This window comes from Oryza glaberrima, chromosome 4, assembly GCF_000147395.1.
Source record: "Oryza glaberrima chromosome 4, OglaRS2, whole genome shotgun sequence".
Classification (NCBI taxonomy): Eukaryota; Viridiplantae; Streptophyta; class Magnoliopsida; order Poales; family Poaceae; genus Oryza; species Oryza glaberrima.
In genome coordinates this window covers 14,899,857-14,925,423 of record NC_068329.1, presented here as the reverse complement: position 1 = coordinate 14,925,423, position 25,567 = coordinate 14,899,857, and the positions used below count along the sequence as shown (strand labels likewise).

Here is a 25,567-nt window from a genome sequence, read left to right as displayed (position 1 = left end):
CAATTGGCCCGTTTGAAACTCAATTTTGGAGTATCATGTTAGCAATATGAAAAAGGGGATGATTCATTAGAACATGATTAGTTAAACATTAATTGTTATAAATTTAAAAAATGGATTTATTTAATCAAGTATTAACTATTGTAAATTTTAGAACTCAACGAAAGAGTGCGATAATATGTGTGACCATATTTATATGCTGAGAAGTTACAAAAATAGAACTGCAGATCCAGTCTGCTTATGTACTTTTCCAGCAAAATGTAAGTGTTCATGAAACTGAAAGCACGGCTGCAAGAAATAATCAAAATGGGTGATTTGGATCCCCATGCCATCAGAAAACAACCCAAAAGAAAGAAAATAAAAACCGGAAAAACTGGTGCCTTTGTCCAGTAGCAGCAATAGGGCAGGACGAAGAGTGAGTAGAAAAAAAATCAAGAAAATCCATATGCGTACACTGCAACAATGTAGCCTGAAAACATATATCCTGAGATCATTCATCGTAATTCAGAACATTGAACAGTAATATAATGCAGGAGTTGAGCACATTCTTGTCATCAATCCATACAGGCCGTGAATACTAATTGTCACCTAACCAATATTTTCTCTAACACACCGATCTTCTGTCTGAGCCTGTCAAAAATTCAGCACAAAAGGATTCACTGATCTCTCTGGCGACAATGAATTCAGATATGGCAATATCAACTGCTCATCCGCTGCAACTATAGCAAATAAATGATGCAGTTAGACAGTGTGATTATTTTCAGAAAACATGAAGCCCACCAGAAGAAACAGAAGCTCCATTAACATATATGCATGCCATCTACTCCTCTAAACAAGCAATCCATAAAATTGCAGAACAACATATATCCATAAATAGTAGTAAGTGAAGTGCATTTGTTATTCAAATATTTAGTACTCTCTGAAACAAATCAATGCATTTCGGTGACATTCTCTTGATCAAATCCAACCTTTAAAATTCAGATATCTCGATGATGTTTTTTTAAAGAGGGTTTACCATCAGACAATTGTGGGCTTACCATCAGTATCAATTCCACCTCCATTTTCCATATCTCCAGCCCCATACAGAAGAGATGCTTCTAATAACAAAAGGAAATTAGTTCATTCATGTACTTGTAAAATATCCAGTTTTTTTTTTTTTTTGGGGGGTGGGGGGGATTCATCAAGAACTCACTGTAAAACCTTTCATATTATCAGTTTCAGAACTAGTACTAGTACATTTTGAGATTTCAGAACTAAAGTTTAGAATTTCTGAACTAAAGATGAAAATTTCAGAACAAACAACATTACAACTTCAGATTTGAGATTTCATAATAAGCACCACTAAATTTTCAGATTTCAGAACTAAAGTTTGAACTTTCATAACAACCACTAGTACAAATTAGGATTTGTAAGCATTTTATGTCAGAACTATTCAAAACAGTAAAATTTGTTTCTGACAACATAGGACTGATTTCAGAACTTAAATCACAGCTGAGTTTCAATACTTGAATTTCAGAAATAATCGTAAAACTTTGGTTTTCAGATGGTAATTTCAGATTTCAGGACATTGCTAAAATTCAGATGGACAGCAACATCTGATCTTGACAACTAAACTTCAGACACTTGACAACATAAGAACTTTAACTAGTTTCAGTACAAGAGCAGATTTCTAAACTTGAAAACTTAACTTTAGGCACTTGCATTTCAGTAGGTTAAGCCTGAATTCAGGAGTTGTTCGTTAACTGGATTATATACTGAATCTACAGCTTAGCTTTAGGTTTCAATTTTTTTTGAAAGAAAATTCAGAACAAACACCATTACAACTTCATATTTCAGAACTAAAGATGAAAATTTCAGAACAAACACCATTACAACATCAGATTTGAGGTCTCAGAACAAGCATCACTTCATTTTCAGATTTCGGCGACTCCACACCCAAGGCAGGAAAGCGGCTGGTGGGGAGGGCAGCGAGGCGGCCGGCGGGGAGCGCAGCAAGAAAAGGTCGCCGGCCTTAGGCGCTAGTCGCCACAGGGTTCGTCGTCGCCGGGAGTTTAATTCGCAGGTTGGAGGGGAGTGGAGGGTGACGACGATGGCTTTTCGGCGCTCTGGAGGAGGGACGGCGCTGCTGCGGCATGGTGGTCGCACTCGCACGAAGAAAGCGATGGTGGCGTCGTGTCGAAGCGATGGGGACGGCTGCTCAGGCCTTTCAGCCCATGGCTGCGAACACGCGACATTACCGAAATACCATTCCACCTAAATTAATTGAAGGTCTAAAATACCCACGAGAATCAACGCTCAGATGTAATCCTACTACACTACTACCCATAGTAGTGGGGGGCACTGTAAAACGCCCCTAAAAGGGGGCAACGTTGCTCTGGTGAGCATCAGCAACAAAACTGGACAGTGGATTATACCTGAGAGCATCAAACTGGTCACCCAGCCACTGCCAATTGACCTACAATTGCTATAGATCAATGGACCTGTCAATATGGCAAAACACGAAGATGGAGATGAGCCAAGGAAAGCATGAAACAAATTACTGCCGACCTTGCCATCCCTTGCTCCAGATCAACCATCGAAAAGGCAGGCAATAGAAGAGACGAGGACAAGATTACCTGTAGAAGAGTTGGGAGGGTGGCTGATAAACCAACCCATCACCGAGCTATTGAGGCAACTGCCGAGGTGTTTAGCCGGCGATGGAGCCAGAATCAGCGAGGAGTCGGAGGCACCGTGGAGCAGGGTGCGACGTGCGGAGCACCGGAGCCTCGACGTCGTCGTCGCCACCGCTGTTTTCATCTTCCTCCCTGGCAGCCGCAATCATCCGTCCTCCTTCCCACCACTGCTACCGCCTACCTCACTGTTGTCGCAGTCAGCACCACTGTTTTCGTCGGCATCAGGTTTGGCCACCGACAGCACGGTCTCCTCTGCCGGTCATGCTTGCCCTCGCCACCAGCCCCTCCATGAGCCGCCAGACCATCGGATTTAGTCCGCGCCATCGCGTCACCGCCGGTAGGCCTCCAACTCCTCCTGCGTCATACCGGCCACGGACACGGAGGGAGGACTCCACGTAGAAGTTCTTCTTGAACCGAGGCAGCCCATCCAGGTCGGCGGCCGCGGCGGCGGAGTCTGCCTTGCTCCGCGGCGCGAACTCCCTCGACGACGACGACGATGGCTGGTGGGCTAGGGTGTCCTAGTGGAGATGAGAAGAGGATCTGGCGCCGGGAAGACCGTGCCCGCCTCAACCCGCACTCCCTCCGCCGTCTCCCCCTCGAGTTGCTGCGGCCGAAACCTCGCCGCCTGTGATGCGGCTGCCGGCGCTCCGACCTCGTCGTCGACAGAGACCGAGGCTGAGATGGCAGCGCTCGGTGACGGCGGCCGCAGATAGCTACGCGATGGCGGCACGCTGTGGCAGCGGCGCAGAGCGACGGGGACGACGATGGTGACGGCGCGAGGGGGAGGCGGAGATGGAGGCGCTCGGAGACGGAGACGCGACGGCAGCGGCGGCGTAGGTGGAGACGACGACGCCAGGCGGCGCGACTGTAGCAATCCAACGCGGCGTTGGCGACGGCGGTGGACGCGGCGGTGGCGGCGGTGCGAGGGGGAGGCGGCGTCGGCGGCGTGATGGCGCAGGACGAGAAGGAGGAGTCGAGGAGAGGCGGGCGGAGGTGGCTAGGGATGGAGATTGGGGGCGTTAGTGCGCGGAACTTTGTGAAAAAGCTCCTCGACTCTCGAGTTTTACAGCGCTGTCCTATTTCACGTTTTTTCCCTCCTACGCATGTAATATCGGGATTTTAGAGGGGCCCCTATGTAGAACGTCGCCTAAGGAACACTGTTCATAATGGATATTTGGGATTACGAACAAACCGGAGGATTTTTTGTAAAATTGCCACTGCCCCGCGAACTCCCCGCTACTATTCCTATCCTACGTGGAGGCCCTCAAGGCTCGCCCCTCATGCGCCGGTTAATAATTCCTCGATTGATCTGTAATATTGAACTGAAAAAACAGAAATAATCATATTATTATACTTTGCTAAAAGGTAATCCAGATCATGGTTACAATAAAGTTCACATGAGAACAGGCGGACCAAATCGAAAGGCCTTGTAGCTGCAGTCAAGTGGTACCTGGTTCTAGAAATCACATCACTGAGGTAGTAAAAAATTACGAAGGCAAATTGATAGGCAAACCATCGAATGCACAGAAAAGACCGTATTGTGAAAAGCTTCAAAGATAACATAAGCACAACACAGTCCGATTCCCTATTTCCCTCATCATTCCCTCCTCTTCATAGTCAAGTGTGTTGAAAATTTAGTCACAATTTAGCATATTTTAATCCAAAATATTAAGAGATAAACATGACACATATATGATATGAACTAGTGCAATTGATAAATTCAATCATCATGAATATGCTTAAAATAAAATAAGCATTAACATATATAATACAACGCAATAACCGTGACTGGTGGTGTTCTTTTCTCTTGAAAATAAAGATGAAGATGAAGATTAAGTTTTTTTACGCAAAACGAGGTGACATTAACGTATGATTGATTGTGTTTTAGTTATTACAAACTTGAAAAATAGATTAATATGATATTTTAGAACAACTTTCATATAGAAAGTTTTCACGCGAAACATACCGTTTAGCAGTTTGAAAAGCGTGCCACGAAAATCTTAATCTTCATCTAACTCTTATTGAAGAAAATAACATGGCCAACTACAGTAGAACAAATGGTAGCAGAAAAGAGGAATCTAACAAATGCGATTACCGTAGTAGCAACAGCCTTGGAAATGGATGAAAGTATGTATTTCTTCTCATGTAGGAGATCAAATCCATTCTCATTTTATAGAAGAAATGGAAGATGAAGAGTAAGAGTCATGGAATAGGAAGAAGAATAGAGTAACTAATTCTCATTGACTAGCCATCAATCATCCTCTACTACACAACCATCAACCAACCATCAATTAAGAGTAATTGATATAGGTTACCAATGGAATACTATGAACCATCCTTCACTACACAACCATCAACAATCCATCAATGAGGAGTAATTGATATAAGTTACCACTTTATTAATCAAATGGATTAATTCTCAAAAGTCAAAACTCTTCATCCCATTGATATCCTTTAAGGGGATGATATCCTTTAAGATTAAGAGAATGAATACACATGAATTCCTAACATAATGAGCCTTGGAATTTATTTGATTTAATTGATTTAAATGGATCAATTACCTAATTAAATCTAGCAAAGTGTAAGGAAAAAAATAGTGTGCAAGTTAATTGCAAGAACTAGACAAAAAAAATGGTCAAGCACTTGTGCCTTGTATGAAATCAGAGACCAGCACACCCTCACCTGAATGATATTGAATCACAGGCACCAGCAAACCAATCTGATTGCGTGGTCGAGAAAAGTTCGCGCACAGCTAGCTGGGCAGTGCCTCCATCGGCAGTTTGTCAGCATGGTCCTCACCTTACTACCCAAGCGCCATTGCAACTGAAGAGCTCGCTCCTCAACATCGGCCTCCACGCAATTTCTTCCTCTTCAGGATAAATAACAAGAAAACATCATGCTTGGTAACCAAAATCATACCGAGCAACTCAGACTCCACCACAACAAAAAACTATCACACTAACAGTACAGCCCGGGTGGTGAAGGATCCAAACGGCAATGAACTCGACGTGACTGTTGGGAGGCAAGGAGAGACCGCTTTGAGAAGAGGGGCTGGAGGCACCAGATCCAGAATTGCTCTGGGAGCCACTAGTCGTCCCATAGGCCGGGTGTAGCACGTCACCATCCACCCGTCCCCATGTCGAGCTCGTCGCCGGCCAGAGATCCCATGGAACCCACTGCACCCATTCAAGCACGTCATCGCTCGGAGTGCCTCACACGCTCGCCGACCGTCACAAACGGCCCCTCTCAATGCGGTGCTGGTCAGATCCAAAAAATTCGGGTGGTGGGGAGGAATTGACTGGGATGGTGGGTCCAGTTAAGAATCTCACGTATATATAGATAGACAAGATTATACCGTAGTAAAAGATTTACTATGTGCAGAGGTGGGGATTAAATATAAGAATAAACCATTTACTTAAATAAGGGTGGGTGGTAGAGACGCGTGATCGAAGTAAATCGTTTACTCCGATAATGGTGGAAGCAGCAGATGACGGGACGTGGAGTGGGATAGGCCCGGGCTAATGCATGCTTGGTGCTTGAAATACTAGTAGCGTGCTAAGATAAAAAATACTGATATTTTAAAATTGCATAAATGTAAGTGCAAACATAGTGCAAATTTTCAAGCTCGAGGGAGGCCAGGCCCTGCACGCCCTCCCTAGCTCGGCAAGTCCAGTTCCTTCCTCCTAAATTCCTCTGGTACGCACGCACTTGTTGGCTTAACTCTGCTATATACTCCTCCCTGATTAGCTCCTCCCTGCTCAAGAGGAAAGTGGTCTTCTTGGGTCCATGGGGTTTGGCATTGCACACGTATAGAGCAGGAATAATCTCTCATTTTATTCCCTCATTTGTGATATTTATCTAAATCACGCCCTCAACTTTGAAACAGAGTATATGCATGATGCCCCTCAACTCTTTGAACCATTCAAATCATCCCATTCGTCTCAAACCAAGGTGGTTTTCACTGTCACGGCGATGCGGCAATTTAGGCCCCGTTCGTTTCTCCTACTAGGAGAGGATAAAATTTTGGATTATCGTGGCATGCTTTTCAAACTGCTAAACAATGCGTTTCGTGTAAAAACTGTCTATATGAAAGTTGTTCTAATATATCAGATTAATCTATTTTTAAAGTTTGTAATAATTAAAACTTAATTAATCACATGTTATTACCACCTCGTTTTCCATGAAACACTTAATCTTCATCTTCATCTTCATCTTCAGGAGATTCTACACCACCTTAGTAAAAAAAAGTACATGATCCACCTACTAGTGTGGCCTTCCTCCTCCTTCCTCCTCCTTCCTCCACCTCTTTCAATGTCCTCGGTCAGCTGTAGTGGTCTGGGTGGATGTTGTGAGGACTATGTGGCAATGCCGTAATGGCGTGCCTATGGGTGGCTAACGTTAAATATAAACTAACAACGTTAAGGGATGGACGGAATATTAACTTTCTTTTTTAGGCAAGAGGGAGTATTAATTTATAATCAAGTCGACAATAGATACATAGAAAAACAGATAGATCACCAAGTAAAAAAAAATTGAGTAGGCACCATCTCTGCAATAGATCTTGACTTCATCTCTAGAAGGAAATAAATGGATGAATTTTGATGTTCTCGTGATGCAGTTGTGAAAACAGGCTCCCTTCTAAGGATCAACTCGAGGAGTACCGTGCCAAAGCTGTACGCTTCGTTTTTTTCGTTTAGTAGCGCTGTATAACAATACTCTAGATCTAGTACCCAAATGTACCTTGTACATTTGTAATAACACGGCTTTGATCAATTGGAACTGACCTTGAAGCACCAAAATCTGAAACTTTAGCACTGTAGTTTTCATCTAACAGTATATTTGAAGACTTGGCATCACGATGGAAGATAGTTATGGAAGCAGTAGAATGGAGAGATCATAAAGCTGCTGCTAATTCTGATGCAATCCATAGGCAATCAGCACACGATAAATATGTGATCCAAATTTTAGACCTACAATATATTTGGATTAGTTTCCTAGTAGGACTCAATGCATTTTCCTATTAGGTGTGTTTACTTTTCTTTCATATATATACTCTACTAAGCCGCACGGGAAGGTGTGACGTTACCATTATTATCTCTACTAATATAAAACATACGAGTTCATCAATAATCCTGCAATCCTTTAGATCCACTTATCGCGTGGGACCCATCTGTCATCCGTCAGAAAGAAAACCATCCGTTATAAAGAAACCTCAACATCGCGCACAGAAAAAAAAAGAAACGCCGAAAAGAAACCGCACCTCCGCCATCCCCACTCCGCGCCGCCCGCGTGAAATAAGCCACGCCGCCTGCCTCACCTCACTGGCGCCGCCTCCCCCATGCCGCCATCTCCACGGCCCTCCCCACGCCACCCATCCGTCGTGCCCCTCTACCGCTCTCCCCCTTCCCTTCGCTGCCGTCCCCCGCTGCTCGCGCACCTCCGCCCGTCGCGCCGATCCACGCCACACACCGACGACGATCTCCTCCGCTGCCTCTCCGCCCATTGCGACGGTCTCGCGTCGCCCCTCCGTGCATGTCCTAACTGCCGCCCCCATCCCTCCCCTCACCATCAATGGCTGCCTCCCCTTCCAACCTCGCCGCCCAGCGATTCCCCTAAGCGTCGGGCGCTTTCATCCCTCCCCTCACCATCTCCTTCCAACCTCTCTGGCCATCCGCCCTCATCGAGCGGTGACAATCAATCTAGTCACCTCAACAATCAATCCAATGATGGCTCCACCTCGTCGTCATCAGCATGGTCGTCCGCCTCGTCTAGGACCAGTTGCTCCTCCTGCGCCAGCGGCGTCTGCCGCCGCTACCGCAGGCTCGGCCAACCGCAGCGCATAGCTGCCGGGGCTGTTCTGTCCCTGCTCCCCAGGGACGACGGCGGCGTCACGACAGATGTCGAGGACACAGCCTCAAGGTCAGCCTGCTCAGCGTTTGCCAGATCAGCAAGATCTGTTTCATGGTAACTTCTCCCATCTACTCCTCTTCTTCTTCCAATCCATTCCAATCTCTCGCCATGTCACTTTGTTGCCTCGTTAATTCCATCTTGATAAGCTCTCCTACTGTTATGCTGGTTTCTTGTACATGCTATTTCAAGTTTTCAACCAAGAAGCAATCCAGCCCTGAAACATGAGTCAGCAATCGAACAAAAAATCATTTTTTTTTCCTTTTAGAAACCCGAATTCAGAATAGTTTTCTTTAATGGAAAAAAAATTAATCTATGTTGGGGACGACGAGGAGCAGGACGGCTTGCAGATGACGGGCCTGAATCTGATGGACAAGACCTTGGCAGGTCGGGGAGCTAGAATTGCCTTCAGCATTTGGGATGTGGCAGGTAATTTGCACAGGCATATGAACTACAAAAGCATGATTTTTCTACATTCACTTGCATTGGTTGATAAATCAGTTTTTTTTTTCCAAACTTGCTTTTTGATGAGTTTTTGTTGTGGAATGGAATGCAGGAGACAGCCAGTTCCTCGACCACGTCCCAATCGCGTGTAAGTATGCGTTGCGATCTTGTACATGTTCGATCTCACGAGCCGGTGCACGCTTACTAAGTTAGTATTTAGATCAGTCAGAGAATCATAATCTTGGATCAGATTTTAAGTAAGAACTTTCAATATTTGTACTTATTGTTGATTATATTATCTTTTGCTTGATGCAGTATTATAGAAATGGTAAGGGAGGGCAAGGAAATGAAATAAGGTCGGTACATTGTTCTTCTAATTGTGTGGTTTTCATTTCCTGCATGTGTTCTTCAGGAAATGTTCATATCTGGTTTATAATCTATAACACGGATATGTACATTTTGTGAACAATGTTACTAATAGTTTGTCGGATGAAAAAATGATAAAAATAAAAGTTTTAAATCTTGATAAGTTATACAATTTTGTTGTTGATGACTTTTTTAGTTGAAATCATTTAGTATTTGAAAATATTGCTTGAAGTTGTCATATTTTCAATTCAAGTTCAAACTATTCAAAAAAATGTTATATTGAAAAATGACCAAACTAAAAGTTATAAATCTTGATAAGTTATACAATTTTGTTGTTGACAATTTTTCCATTTGAAATCATTTACTATTTGAAAATGTTGTTTGAAGTTGTCATATTTTCAAATTCAATTTTAAGCTGCTCAAAAACAAGTTATATAGAAAATGATCAAACTAAAAGTTGTAAATCTTAACAAGTAATACAACTTTGTTGTTGATAATTTTTTCATTTGATATCATTTACTACCCAAAAATTATTTTAACTCATAAAATGAATTATTATGCTACAGTTAATTATTTTGCACAGCTCAACTTACAAATATAAATGTTTCATATGATAAATGGAAAAATAATCATCGGTGACGGGCTTTAGTTAATGCTCGATAGAGATTAAGTCATCTCAATCGGACATTAATATAGAGCCCGTCACTGGTGAATCATCTGTGACGGGCCTAGTTGTTATCTCAAACGGGCCTCAAGTTGGAGCCCGTCATGGATGACCTCCCTCCATCTACTTTTGATAGTTATATTTCATCTTGGCACACAGACCAAGGACAAGTAATTCTACTTATCATCCATTTAAACATGCTACTAGTCATTCCTCGTAAACAATCGATTCATTAATATTTACATTTCTCAATGCCCATGTAGCCAATCTTGAGTGGAAGAATAGAGAGTCATGCATTAAATCCGAGAAAGTCATTAAGATGAAAGGTTATTGGATTGAAATCTGCCTATCAAAAATAAATTTTTTAGATTTGAAAATATGACTATCAAAAGTAGATGGAGGGAGGTCATCTGTGACGGGCTCCAACTTGAGACCCGTTTGAGATACAGAATGCTATCTCAATCGGGCCTAAATTGCGGCTTGTCACGGAAATATGTCATCTGTGATGGGCCTGAGTTTTATAGCCATCTAAGATGTTTGTGTTACCATATCTCAATCGGGCGCTCTTTCGGTCCGATTGAGATGACTTTCTTGTGACGGTCCGCTATTTCCGGACATGTTAGAGGCCGTTACAGATGGAAAGATTTGTACTAATGCCTCCTCCTCCGCAGACTAAAAACATATAAACTCAACACCTTTAATAAAAAAAAATGGCACCTATATCGAGCCGATACGAGCCGGCGAGCTGATGGAGCGCCGTCCATATCCACTACCAAACATTGACTGACCTGGAATTGACCAGAGAAAGTGGCACCGTTTACGCCTATGGTTTAGAACTAACGGTTTTTCTAACCTCGTGCATTCCAAAGTCAAAGGACGACTAATTCACACGTATACGGTATACCTACCACTGGATTTATTAATTACTTAATTGTATGGTAGCAAGGCGAAGCAAAGCAAGAGTATATATGCGATGCGGACAGGCGAAGCACTCCACTTATAAGTACATCATATTGGCACACTGAAACCAAGCAGCATCGTATATCATCCCTATGCCACACACACTCTACTCCTAACACGAAGAGGGCAAAGAGCGAGATGATCCACTCGCTACACGCCGCGAATTCCATGCACCTGTTGCTAATTGTCTTGCTGCTGGCGACGACGCTACTGACATCGGCGAAGGATTTGGCTGCCCCAAGAAGCCAACAAGGACATGGCAGGGTTGTTCCATCAATGGCCACCCTTGCCGGTTGCCAGAATTCATGCGGCAATATCACCTTCATGTATCCCTTCGGCATCGGCTCCGGCTGCTTCCGAAGTCCCGACTTCGAGCTCACCTGCGACTCCACCACACGCCCTTCTAAACTCCTCTTCCGCAATGGTATCACACAAATTACTGAGAGTATTAACATCGTTTCAACATATCAGTTTATGGGCACAGATGAGAGTCTTAGCATTCGTTTTTCCGATACCATCTCCATGAGAAATGCATCCGTTGTCAGCTGGTCGTTAGCTCCAAAATTGTTTGAAGATTCTCTTGATACTTCTTACCTGTCGCTGTGGGGACTACGTTTCTCCGGCTGTGACTTTGATGTTTATTGGTTAAATCGTACATCAATCAACAAAGAAACTCCCAACTGCACAGCAACCTGTCCTAAAGGAGAAAGCACGGGTATGGTGTTTCCTACACAGGATTGCAACGGCACGGGATGTTGCACTATCGACTTTGGTGCCGAGATAAATGCTTATTCATCTACTATCGAATTTAAATTCGTCCGCCGAGCAGAAACCAATCTAGAATCGCACCATAACCGAAGCCTGTCATGGGATAAGATCTATATCACTGATGCTTTTTCTGTGCATACTAGCATTTGGAAGATCGCTGATCAACCAGACTGCGTAAGTGCCCGTAAAAACCAGACGAGCTATGCTTGTGTTAGCAACAAGAGCATTTGCAGGAACTCATCAGTCGATGGCTACAACTGCATGTGCCGTAATGGCTACATAGGAAATCCTTATATTCTGGATGGCTGTTCACCGGATAGTGGTAATCTCCAAACCCAATGTTTTTTTTAATGCATAGAATTTGTTTGAAAAGACAGCGATAGACTAAAACCCTTTATTAGAAATGAAGTACCTCGTCAATCTTGATCCTGTTTGAAGGGAATAAAATCAAATATGCGCATATATCTCTTATAGAAACAGAAGCTGTAGTCCTAGCCTGCCACATCTTTTTTTTAGACAATCTCTGCAGCAAACAAAATATGGAGAACTGTAGAATAAACTATCATTCAGTTAAAATTTTCTTACTTACCAGTCATATAAGTTTACACAACACACTGTATATAGGTAAGCTTAATATATATACAACTCTAGTATAACTTTATTTTAATTTTCATTGATTGTTTTTATTTTATCTGTTGACGAAGATGTATTGTGATATATTAATTAGATATTTTTTCACTCTCCATTGGTAGGGTTCATAAAACTGATAGCATTCACTTAAAGTTAGAATATACTCCTTGTTACCTTCTCAATAACTGAATATATGCGTGTATCGAATGATCTAGTGAGTAGTGACAGAAAAAAAAAAGTGATACATAGACAATTTCGAGCACTTAGATATATAAATAGTTCTGAAGATTCAAATTTATATGCTAATAATCATGAATTAATTATTTTTACTTTCTTTGCAATCAGGGTATAACCCATTACAACGGAAAATGAATTGTATCCGCCAGTACGGGAATATCAGTGTTCCATTCCCGTTTGGCATGGATGAAGGTTGTTTTGCAAGAAAAGAATTTTACCTCAACTGCACAAATGCGGCATCATCAACCCTTCTATTGGAAGACCAGTATCATGTGACAAACATATATGTGGACAACGGGACTCTTGAATACTACGTTGACATGGAAAAAAATCCTGAAACCAGTATCAATAATTATGAACCGGGGCAACAAAATCTTTATGTTCAGGTTGGGACACCAATTGTTTCTGTCCAATGGGTTGCTGCTCATCTATCATGTCAACATGCAAAACGAAACAGCTCTGGATATGCTTGCATAAGCACCGGCAGTGAGTGTATAACAATCAAACCTACTGGTTACCGATGCAAATGTGCACATGGATACCAAGGAAATCCATACATAACAAATGGTTGTGTTGGTACGTTCTCCCTATCTCAAGTAAACATCAATTGTAAATGCACTTCATAGGACATTGTCATTTTATCCATGAACTTCTACCGTGAAAAAGTTAAGATCGACACCATCAAATGTTCCCGTTCTGATTTTGGGTCAAAAGAAGTAGTAGGATTGGGCAGGGCCATCTCAAGGAATTTAAGGCGTTGGCATGAAATACAAATAGTTCCTAAAATTACCAGAATTGTAATACTTAATCACACAACTTCATTTCCTTATTTGGGGCAAATTTTATAGGCCCCTATGCAGTTGGTCAACTCGCCATGCTAATTGACGGCCCTAGGAGGGTTAATGTGAAATTCTAATTATATTTTAAAGGGATGGTCGTGGGTGGTGGTCGAACCACCAGTGACCGGTGGATATAGGTGGGTGACAAGACAATATAGCGATGACGTAGGAGTTGCAGGGAAGGAGAAGGGTGGTGGGTAGGATCGACGATAGGGGCACTGGATCTTGAGAGACTAGGTGGCGGGGTGGCTGCCAAAGATGTGTAAGACGGAGGGGTGAGCGCACCTCGCTGCTCCCTAGATTGGTTGTTGGGACCTCGCCGGCACTGACAAGGCTGGTGGTGGTCTAGGCTAGCGGATGAGGACCACGTCGTGTGCGGTGACATAGTTGATTTCTTACTACAACCCTTATTGTGGTAATGAAAATAATTAGGGTTGGATTCCTAATTCTTTATTTAAAAGAAAGTACAAAATAAATAAAAGGTATTACCCAATCACAAAGTATCATCAGTTCCATTGGCTACACTATGAATCTAATAACTATGAAAGTCATGAGTTCAAATATGTTATTTTCATTTTTGCAAAGGTAGGATTTGAGATGAAAAAAAGGGGAAAGGAGAGAAAAACCAAAGAGAGAGTGAGATTGGGGGAGGGGAGGTCCGGCAGAAGGACCAGAGGGAGATGGGAGGGGGTAAGGGAGAGAGAGATCAGGAAGGGGTGCCGAGAAGAGGGAGGAGAAAAAATCCGGAGAGAAAGAGATCGGGAAGCAGAGAGGGAGCGCCGGGAGGAGGGAGTCGAGGAGAAGGATGGGTGTGCGAGAGGGGGCAGGGGCGGCGTGCATGGAGGGGGGGAGGTGGGGTGCAGGCTCAATTAATCGCGAAATCTTCTTCGAGAGGCCTCTCGATTTAGGCTCAACGAGGGACACCAACCATGCGTGAGAGAAGTACTACCGCACGTCTACAAACATGCTTGTCTTTTTCGCTATTAGATCATGCATATCTTTTTTTTTCTTCTTATTAATTTTTTATTTAATTACTTATTCCATCTATAATCCAATTACACCATTGTGTTCGTTGCAATTAAATCTTTATAACAAGATCTTACATGATTATATTATGACAAAAAAATATTTATGTTTGTAAATTAAATTTATTATTATATATGTAAGTTATTTTTATCATATATATAAATTATATTTAGATTTGATTAAATTACTTCTTATACATTTATAATGCTCCGAGTTGATTATTTTTAGTGAATTTCATAATTTATGCTGCTTAAATTAACTTTTAGATAGACCCATTTTTTTAATCTCTACAATGGATTTACTTCTAATATCGTAACAACTTACTTTATTTCATACTAAGTTACTTTTATGATTTATGTAAATTACTTTCAGGCTTTATTGAATTTACTTTCATAAATATATTTACTTGAAAATCTTCTCTACACATTGCTTGTGAATTTACTCCACATAGTTTCTTATGTCAACTCAATCATAATGTAATTACTTCTAATGCTACAGAGAGTAACTTCTATTGCATAGCTAAGTTACTTCTACAATCTAAATAAATTACTTTTAAATTAATAAAATATTTGAATATATTTAACATGGATCTCGTTTTGTCACAAATATGAGTAGAGTACAATAATGCAAATATATCTTAAAAATAATATGTGATCTAAAATATAGAAGTCATTAAAGAGGTTTAAAAAAGACATGCACCATTATATTTTTTTTAGCTAAAGGGGGATTTATACCTAGGATGGAGTGGGTATCGCTTTAAGCAAACCAGCGACCAAATGTTCTGTAGTCATGTCCTTAGTTATTCTATGGGGGTTGTAGATCAGAACTGCCATATATATTTAATTTTATTAGTTTCCATTTTTCCCTTTTTAATTAGCTAATTGCAACATCCATTTATATGGTTCGTTTACAGATATTAATGAGTGCCTTCAACCAAATATCTGCCCCGAGATGTGCAATAATACTGTTGGAAAGTACACATGTGTTTCATGCCCTCACAAGACAGAGTATGATCCAGTAGGAAGACGATGCTTACCAAAACGCCATAATCTTCTCTTAGGTAAGTAGCTAGCTACGCTATATTGTACCGTGAATCATTTACGAAAACAAAGAACATTAGCTTCATGTCCATTGTTATAATGTCTACAGGTATTGTGATTGGTTTGAGCGTTGGCTTCGGAATCCTACTTGTCTGCTTAAGTGGGGTTTTCCTTATTCGCCAATGGAGAAATGGCATCCAAAAACAACTAAGAAAGAAATACTTTCAGAAAAACAAAGGGCTTCTTCTAGAACAGCTAATATGTTCAAATGAGAAACCAAGTGAGAATAAAATTTTCTCTTTGGAAGAGCTTCAGAAGGCAACAAACAACTTTGATCCTGCACGTATTTTAGGAAGTGGAGGACATGGTATTGTCTACAAAGGCATCCTATCGGACCAACGAGTTGTTGCTATAAAAAAGCCAAAAGTTATTAAGGAGGGAGAAATTAATCAATTTATTAACGAGGTTGCAATTCTCTCTCAAATAAATCATCGAAATATCGTAAAATTGCATGGATGTTGTTTGGAAACTGAAGTTCCATTATTGGTATATGATTTTATCCCCAATGGATCACTTTTTGGGATTATTCATGCTAATCCAAGTAACGAGGAATATCTGTCTTGGGGTGATTGCTTAAGAATTGCTACCGAAGCTGCAGGTGCTCTCCATTACCTCCATTCTGCAGCATCAATGTCAGTTTTCCATCGTGATGTGAAATCCTCCAATATACTATTGGATGGGAAGTATACTGCTAAAGTTTCTGATTTTGGAGCTTCAAGATTGATTCCTATTGATCAAAGCCATGTTATTACAAATATACAAGGTACATTTGGATACTTAGATCCAGAGTACTATCATACTGGACAACTAAATGAGAAAAGCGATGTTTATAGTTTTGGAGTTGTTCTTGTAGAGCTTCTTCTTAGAAAAGAGCCTATCTTTGTAGATGAGTCTGGTTTGAACAAAAACTTGTCCAACTACTTTCTTTGGGAGATAAAAGCCAGGCCTATTAGAGAGATAGTCGCCTCTCAAGTTCTCGAGGAAGCAACTGAAGATGAGATTAACACCATTGCCTCTCTTGCAGAGGAGTGCTTAAGGCTTCAAGGTGATGAAAGGCCCACTATGAAGGAAGTGGAAATGACATTGCATTTTTTGCATAGTAAAATCAATGTTGTTGAACAACGTAATAATGAAAGACGTCCACTTCAACAACCTACAAGACCACCACATCGCAAAGCTATGACAATTGATATAGGCAACAAAGCTATTTTAGAATCTTCAAGTTGCTACAACTTGGAGAGAGTTTATGTCATCTGCTAGTATACCACGGTGACACAGTTTGTCAAGACAGTCCATTTATTTGCTTGCTATATTGCAGTCCCTCATTTATGTATATAGTGTAGACCCAATCTATTCTATGTCAAACAAATACTCTGTGTGCTCATAGTCTTTTTAGCACTTACAGGTTATCTGAATAAATTGTTGGATAATAAGTAAGATTATGTATTCGTATATATGTTTCCATAGCTGCATGGTATCTTACTGAATGTCAATTTCAAAGATGAGTAGATTTCATAAAAACTACAGAAGTATATCTTTTTGATAGTGTCACACTGTACTTTGGTGAATAATAGCATTAGAAGTACATCTATTTCATAGGTTTTGCAGTGGACTCGCGATTTTTTTGGTGTTCTGGTTTGAAATGGTAGCAATTGGTATGTATTTGAAGTGTATTAGTCATGTGATTCGCCAGGTCATACTCCTATATTTTCTTGCAAAAAAACAATAGGTGACTTCGAGAAAGGACATTACGTTTCCAAGTGACCTTTTTAGTGTTAACAGTCTTGGGACATCATATTTCCATTAGAGGATTTAAATAAAATGAGATGGGTGAGGCATAATCTGTGATTTCTCAACTTGAGAAATCCAATCATTTTACTGTCAAATCCCTCCACAAAAAATGGTGATGTAAATGTGTGGGGGCATGAGTGCTCCATTACTACTACTAGCCGTTGTTGAAACAAAATCCAACATGCATAACAAGGGCATCCTCCACCATAGGAGAGAGCCCAAACATGAAACCTTGGGAGAGAAGATGAAGGAGAGAGGATGACTGTTCAATGGATGGAATAGGGGAAGATCCCCTCTCTTGCCCTTGAAGGGCTCATTTTATTCATATGTAACGGGAAATTATGGTGTTACCCTTGATCAGTTACATTAGAGGGGCAATGCCCTTGTGGTGTTTTAGTCTATTATTACATTAGTTTATACAACACCCTAGGTATGAGGTTCCTCTCCAATAGTACACCCTACGCATGGGGTTATTCCCCAACAGTACCCCTCGTATGTTGGCTCCGAGATTTGGGGGGAGCAGATAATTTCTAGCCCCTAATTCCTTGGGTGTTGTGGTGTGCCTGAAGGTTTACGTCAGATACCCCAACGTTTGGTGGAGACCACACTGATGGGGCTCAAGTGAACGGTGGGCCGACCACCTTAGTCGGGGTAGATGACAACGCTCGATAGGGCGACGGCCCTCAGTGGTGGAGACCGTGCAGCTTAAAGGGGCAGCGCTGTCTGGAGTACATGAGAGGTGGAGTTTGGTCCACCCCCTCTAACGGTGAAGGCCGCGGTGCTCTACGGAGGCAACCCCGTCCGAAACCCGCGTAGGTGGAGGCAAGTCCACCCCCTCTAGCGGTGAAAGCCGTGGTGCTCTAAGGAGGCAACGCTGTCCGGAGCCCGCGAGGGTGGAAGGCCGTGGTGCTGTACGGAGGCAACGCCGTCCAGAGCCCACGTGGGTGGAGGCAGGTCCACCTCCTTTGGCGGTGAAGGATGCGGTGCTCTACGGAGGCAACACTGTCCGGAGCCCACGAAGGTGGAGGCAGGTCCTGACGTACGGCGGTGCCGAGGCAACTCAGCCACTGTGGCCATGTGCTGACTCAGTCAATGCTCGGATGTGGGTGGCAAGCGCGGAGGCAGGCGCGGAGGCCACCGAGTCACGCGCGATGCCGAATTGCTTTGACCACAGCCACCCACGAGACCGCACGGACAACACGGAGCTACACGGAGCCCAGTCAACATAGTGACTGCTTGGCCAGTTGCTGTTGTAGGCCTGCCTCATTTACAGAGATGCCAAAGCAGGGGCCACCGCGAGCTACCATAGAAACCGTAATCGGTGCCGGATGGGAAACCCTAATAGGTGCCGGTTTTCCCAACCAGCACCACGGAGGCGGCACCCGGTTTTAGATTCGGCGTTTATATGGGTAATATATGCCGGTTTTTAGGTTTTGAAACCAACACCTTTGAGACGTACGCGAGACAAAAAAAAAGGCGCAATGCACCGGCTTGAATCGAGCCAATGCATCGAGCTCATCCACCCCGCATCACATAACTCCCAAATCAATCACAAACCCCAAGCAAACAACACCACATAACAGTAAATGCTAAAGAACATCACATAAATCTTTCACTAAAATCTTTCAAACAACGTACCGAACAACATCGCCACTGGAAGGAGGGCGCCGCCACCGCCTCTTGTCGCGCCGCCGGGTCGCCACCGCCTCCAGCTGCCAGGCCGCCACCGCCTGGCCTCCCTCCAGATCTGACGGAGGGAGGCGCCACCGCCGGGCTGCCACCGCCTCCCCTCTCGCCGCTGGATCTGCCGGATGGGAGGGCGCCACAACCGGGCTGTCAACAACTCTGCCGGATCTAGCCCACGGGAGCTGCCGGCAAGTGAGAAGAGAGGGGGAGGGGACGGGGAGGAGAGGGAGTGAGAGATTGAAATAGACGGGGTGGAGAGGGGGAGAGAGAGAGTTGCGAGGGGACAAGGACCACGTCCTCGCAAGGGGATAAGACGCTTGGCTCAGCTCGATTTTTTTATGCCGGTTTTTGTAAAAAAGGGCACCTATAATAAACTAGTGTTTTTTTAAAAAAAACAGCATCTTTCTCTGACATCAGTTATATGTGCCAGCTCTTTTTAAAACTGGCACCTATTTGAGCATAAAGCTGCTGGTTCTTGGGATTTTGGTGGGATAACGGGCGCATGGGCAGAGAAAGGCACTATAGATGTCGGTTTTACCTACTCTGGCACCTATAGTACCGACATCTATTTGATGTTAGTAGTGGCATGCGCAGGCATGGCTGTCGTGCGGAGAAGAGGCCACGGAGACACCGGAGTCGGCTCCGGACGCAATGGAAGCAGGTGCCACCAGGGATGCAGTGAATGCCGTGGAGGCGGTGGAGCAAAGCTGTCGTGGAGACCACGTGCCGGTTCCGGCCGCGGCGGGTGCGGAGGCAGCCAATCAGCCATGGAGACCGCGGAGAATCGCGGGGAGCCCACGCGGAGCCCAGATCAATGTGGTGGTCGGGAGGTGGCCTCGCTCGACCTTATTTTCCTCCGGAGGCCACCTCACATTTTTAATTTTTTTTATTTTCATTTTCTTTCGTCTTCTTTTTTTTTACTGCTGCGTGAATGGGACCATGCATTGTTAGAAGTATAATATGTTAGTTAGAGATAAGAGTCAAAAAAAAAAATTATAAAGATGAGATATATCTTAGAGATAGAATCTTAGAGATAAGATATAGTCCTAGAGATAGAATCCTAGAGATAAATCTACTCTTACTTGTATTGTACTCCAAGTCTCTATCTCCTATGTACTGCTATATATATCTCATGAGAAGGTCGATATAATAGATGAGAAAACAACACAATACAACAATTAGATTTTTCCATATGGTATCAGAGCTATAGACCCACGTCGTTCGATCCTCAGTTCATCGACGCCTTCCACTGCGCCCCGGGGAGATGAGATCAATACTATAATCTCCCTGGGGGCACCGCATCAATTAGCCACAAATAATCCATAGATTAGATTTTACCAATATTAACCTTAGATCAATTCTATCATTAGCCACATAAAAGCCAAAAGCCTGGTCCTCGAGAGAACAGAAGCAGCGGAAGCCACACGCCAGTATGAGCAAGAAAATAAAGGAAGCAATGCAGGAGAGATCAATCCAAGGCTGTCATGCGCATGCTGCACATCGATTGGATCGTGTGGCACATCCTCCGGAAGGCAGCAGGCAAACCACGAGAAGGTCAAACTCCGGTGCACAGGCGCATGGACCTCCCCGCTCACGACTTCATCTACATCGACAGTTGTACGACTACGTCACCAAAACGATCGTCTTCGCCGACACAACATCGCCGATGGTCTTTATCAACATGGGAACACACACCGCCGCTGACTCGTCCACATAGATGGACACCTCGCGTCCTCTGACAGATTAATCTACAAGATGCTTCTTCGACGACATCGACCGCGTCCTCTACGACGGCAACGACCACGTCACCGATGATGGCATCGATCACGTCATCTACAACGACAACGACTGTATCAACTCGGTATCACTATTGTGATGACCGCTACACGACGCAGAAGGACCAACCAAAAGTGGTGGTCTCATCGCCAACGACGTCCTCTGACATATGCAAAACGTTTACAATGGCATTCTCTGACATCTACAATATGCAAGATACAAACAATTGCAGTACGTTTTCGTTTTCACATCATGGCGTAAATATTTTTTTTTTGCCTTCGGCTATTTGCGGCTACATCAACTACCATGACCATGGCTACTATATGATCGGCTACATCGATGAACGTCTACAACAAAAATCATCTACGGCAACTTCAGTCAAAGCGTCCGTATCATCGCTATCGTCTATGACACTTCCGCTATGACTGCGGGAGGGAATAGAGGAGAGTCAAGGGATGACACAGAAGGGGACGCAAACACCAGGTGGAGGACCGTCCATCAGAGATGCAATCGATGATGGTGAGTTAAAGAAGATGAAGAAATAGAAGATTTCAAATCCAGTCGCAATCGTTCGCTTCGCTCCCGTTACGACTGAGGGGGAATGTTAGAAGTATGATATGTTAGTTAGAGATAAGAGTCAAAAACAAATTATAAAGATAAGATATATCCTAGAGATAAGATAAAGTCCTAGAGATAGAATCATAGAGATAAATCTACTCTTACTTGTATTGTACTCCAAGTCTCTATCTCCTATGTACTCCTATATATACCTCATGAGAAGTCGATGTAATAGATGAGAAAACAACATAATACAACAATTAGATTTTTCCTTCTGCGTCCCCGTCTATGTATGCATGGCTGCCTGCTAAACCTCGTCGCGGGGAAGCTCTAGAAGACCGAGGGCGAGCTGCCCCTGCGGAGCCGGAGTTCGATGCGGGGGCGGGCAACCGAAGCCCGGCGCGCGTGCAATGCCGTCACGAGTCTGGGCCGCGCGGCGGAGACGCGGCGTCGGCGTCACGAGGCCGAGCCCGCACAGAGCCGGAGCTCGACGCAGATAGGCGAGCGAACGAAACCCGCCATAGAGGCTCGGCAACGTACGGCGCCGTCACGAGGCTGTGCCGCGCGGCCGAGGCATATGCCGCGGCGTCGGCGTCGTGGAGGCCGAGCCGCCCGCGCGAAGCCGGAGACGGAAGACAGAGCGATCGACCTCGGCGGCCGAGGCACGTGCGGGGGCGTGGACGGGGGTGTCGCCCGGAGCTCGATCGGCAGGGGGCAGCCAGAGCGCGAAGTCAAGGCTATCCGTCGGCGGAGCATAACGACCGGAGGCCACGTGAACAGCACCATGCATGCATGCCAGTTCTGTTGGCCGCCTGTGCGCAAGGCTACCCGGCCGCCTGCATTCTGCTGCCTCATGGTTTCAGCAAAACGCCTCACTGCGGCCGTGTTTTACCGTAGCTAGCTGCTGACTCACGAATGTGTTAGTGACGTTCGCAGTTTATATCTTAATGCGAAGACCGCGGAGATGCTTCACCGGGCCGGAGCGTCACGGCGGTCTCTAAGTTCTAAAATCTTAAGGTTACCTCGGATGGTATTGCAATCCGACGCGGGGCGCACGTCGGCCATCGCCGGGCGAGCTCGGGGCCGTAGCATGCGGCGGAGGCACGTCGCATTGGGCCATGTGTCATGCGGGGTCGGTGGAGCGGGGGCCTCACGCGATGCGCAAAGGCGGCAAGCGCGGGAGCCGAGGTTCGCGTGCGGCGACCGGCGAGCCGCTCGAGGTGTGATCAAGCTGGCGAGCTCGATGAAGATGCCTGGTTCGCGCGGCCACACAGGCCACGCCGGCGGAGGCCGGGCAGACCTGCGCGGAGGAGGGGCTGGGCGGATCATGCGCGAAGGCGAGGCCACAATCTCGCGGCCGCGCGGGCCGCGTCGGCGGGGGCCGGCGGAAACACGCGGAGGCGGGCCTTGCGGATGACGCGGGAAGGCGAGGCCACGGTCGCACGGCCGTGGGCCGCGTCGGCTTAGGCCGGGCGCGGACCCACGCGGAGGCGGGGTTAGGCAGACGACGCGCGAAGGCAAGGCCACATCACCACAGTCGCACGGCCGCGGGCCACGTTGGCGGAGGCTGGACGGAGCTGGGGCCAGCAGCAGCGCGCGCAGGGAAGTAGGCGGCACCTGGTTTCTGTTCGCCCCGCTGAACAAACAGTGGCGGAGCTAGGATTTCTAAGTTGAGTATTTCTGTCTAGCAAAAAAGTTCGCAAAATCTATTTCGAGAGGCATCTCAATTTAGATTTAACGAGCGACGTGGACAATTATGTGAGAAGTAATAGTTAGCGTTACAGACATGCGTGCAAGTAGTTTTTGCTATTAGGTTGTGCATATTTTGTTTCTTCTTATGAAATTTTCTCTTTAATTACTTATCCGATCTATAATTCGACTACACCGTTGTGTTCTTAACAATTAAATCTTTACAACAAAATCTCACATGATTATATTTTGATGAAAAATCACAAATTACTTTTATGATATGTCTAAACTACTTTTAAATTTCACTAAGTTACTTCTTAGACATTTCACTAAGTTACTTCTTAGACATACAAAAGTAAATTCAGTAAAGTCTAAAAGTAATTTACATATATTATAAAAGTAACTTAGAACAAAACGAATGTAACTTTGACATGTCATTTGAAGTAAATCCGTTGTAGAGATAAAAATATGACTCTATCTAGAAATTAAATTAATCAGCACAAATTATGGAATTAACTAAAAACAATAATAAAAGTAAATTATGGAATTAACTAAAAAGAATAATAAAAATAATCACCTCAGAGCATTATGAATGTATAGGAAGTATTTTAATCAAATCTAAAAGTAACTTATATATACGATAATTTGTTCAATGAAAAAAGGTATTAATTAAAATTACTTTCTTTTTTATAAGTTACGTCTATAATATATGTAAATTACTTTTAAGCTTTACTGAATTTACTTTTGTATGTCTAAGAAGTAACTTAGTGAAATCTAAAAGTAATTTAGACATATCATAAAAGTAATTTGTGATTTTTCATCAAAATATAATCATGTGAGATCTTGTTGTAAAGATTTAATCGTTATGAACACAACAGTGTAATCGGATCGTAGATTGGATGAGTAGTTTAAGAGAAAATTGTATTTGAAGTATAGGTAGATGGAGTGGTAGCTGGTTTAGACACTAGCTGTATAGTCATGTCGAAAAAAGTTCATAGTAAAAAAAATCACTCATTTGAATCTGCTACCTCAGGCACAACCTCAACTGCAGTAATCTGAATCTGAACTGGACTCTCATTTGCATCTGTAATCGGCTGAACAGAAGGAACAGCACCTTCTCTGTCAATTCTAACCGGCTGTGCTGTTGATCCAGAACCAGAACCTGACCCTACCTTCTTAGACTTTGAATGTCTATCCCATAAAGTCTTCAAATCAATCGATTTCTTCTTCATTTTGAGAGCTCTTCAATCTACAGAACTACAAAAGTACAGAAAAAAAAAACTACTCAGAGACTAAGGTAAAAGACATGGACACATAGTGAGTGGATTTAGGACTGATTGAATCTTGAACTCTTGATTGCTCACCTGAAGTTGCGCCTGCCGCTGGGCGCTGTCCCGCTGAGCCGCAGCCACTGGCCGCCACGCCCCTGCCCCTCGCGGCCTCGCTCCCGCCGTCGCCGGTCGCCCGTCGGTTGCCGCCTCGTGGCCTCGCCGCGCCGCCGCCGAATGCCTCGCCGTGGCGCCGCGCCGCTGCCGAATGCCTCGCCGCACGCCACTGGTCTAGCTCTCGTCGCCGCTCCCACTGGTCGCCGCGCCGCCGCCGAACGCCGCCACCTAGGGTTTGGAAATGGGGAATTGGGGAGCGGGCGAGCAGCGTGTCTGCACGTGAGGGTGAGGCGTGAGCACGAGCCGAGCCAGGGACTCTGGAGGAGTGGGGACAACTACACATATGTGTACATGTGTTATGTGTATATACTGAAGTACAGTTGTTTTTTTTGATAAAAAAAGTTGGGTATTCCTGAGAATACACCGGCATAACTGTAGCTCCGCCCCTGTGAACACCCTCTTACATCGGAGAGAGCCTAAGCTTAAATCCTTGGGAGATTAGAAGGGAGGATGACTATTGAATGGATGGAATAGGGGAAGATCCCCCTCTCTTGTCTTTGGAGGGCATTCATATGTAACGGGAAATTACGGTGTTACCCTTGATCAGTTACATTAGATGGGCAATATCCTAGGGGCGTTTTAGTCTATTATTACATTAGTTTATTTATATAACACTCTAGGTATGGGGTTCCTCTCTAACAGTACATCCTAGGCATTGGGTTATTCCCCAATAGCCGCCAACCTGTGCGTTGCACGGGTTATTTATTAACGTCATAAATATTAAATTATAACTATATATTGAATATCTTATGAATTATAATGACTTGGTTAAAAAAACACTTCACATCAATTTCTAATTGCTATTATTAATCTCTAAAAAATTACTGACATGAGAGAATGAGATAGGAACATAATTCTTAATTATGAAATCATAAAGTATTAAATTCTGAACAAAAAAACTAAAGAGTTTGTTTGGTACTGTGTACGTATTTAAGCACTAAACAGTTGGTTAGATTAATAGCTCTAATTTCAAAATTAGAATTAATAAAATATGTCGTCTCAATTATATTAT

General features: G+C 43.9%; 2 protein-coding genes and 1 pseudogene across 5 annotated transcripts; 2 read left to right on the top strand and 1 right to left on the bottom strand.

Moving 5' to 3' along the window:
• Positions 1-412: 412 nt before the first annotated feature.
• On the bottom strand, positions 413-5,899 carry LOC127771639 (uncharacterized). 4 transcript variants are annotated; one of them, XR_008017184.1, is made up of 4 exons: positions 5,633-5,899; positions 5,352-5,538; positions 1,035-1,094; positions 413-716 (listed from the first exon to the last, which is right to left on the bottom strand). XR_008017184.1 is itself a non-coding variant. In XM_052297564.1 (4 exons), exons 1-4 carry the CDS (start codon positions 2,791-2,793, stop codon positions 631-633), a joined length of 393 nt encoding a protein of 130 aa, XP_052153524.1. In that variant the 5' UTR covers positions 2,794-3,256; the 3' UTR covers positions 413-630. The 4 variants fall into 4 exon arrangements, 1 of the variants encoding a protein (XP_052153524.1); XR_008017185.1 differs by having other exon boundaries at positions 5,704-5,899; XM_052297564.1 differs by lacking the exons at positions 5,352-5,538; positions 5,633-5,899 and adding exons at positions 2,412-2,477; positions 2,613-3,256.
• Positions 5,900-11,148: 5,249 nt separating this feature from the next.
• LOC127771636 (wall-associated receptor kinase-like 8) lies at positions 11,149-13,042 on the top strand (annotated as a pseudogene).
• Positions 13,043-15,461: 2,419 nt separating this feature from the next.
• On the top strand, positions 15,462-16,870 carry LOC127770796 (wall-associated receptor kinase 5-like). The gene is made up of 3 exons (XM_052296596.1): positions 15,462-15,570; positions 15,660-15,917; positions 16,086-16,870. Exons 1-3 carry the CDS (start codon positions 15,462-15,464, stop codon positions 16,868-16,870), a joined length of 1,152 nt encoding a protein of 383 aa, XP_052152556.1.
• Positions 16,871-25,567: the final 8,697 nt, after the last annotated feature.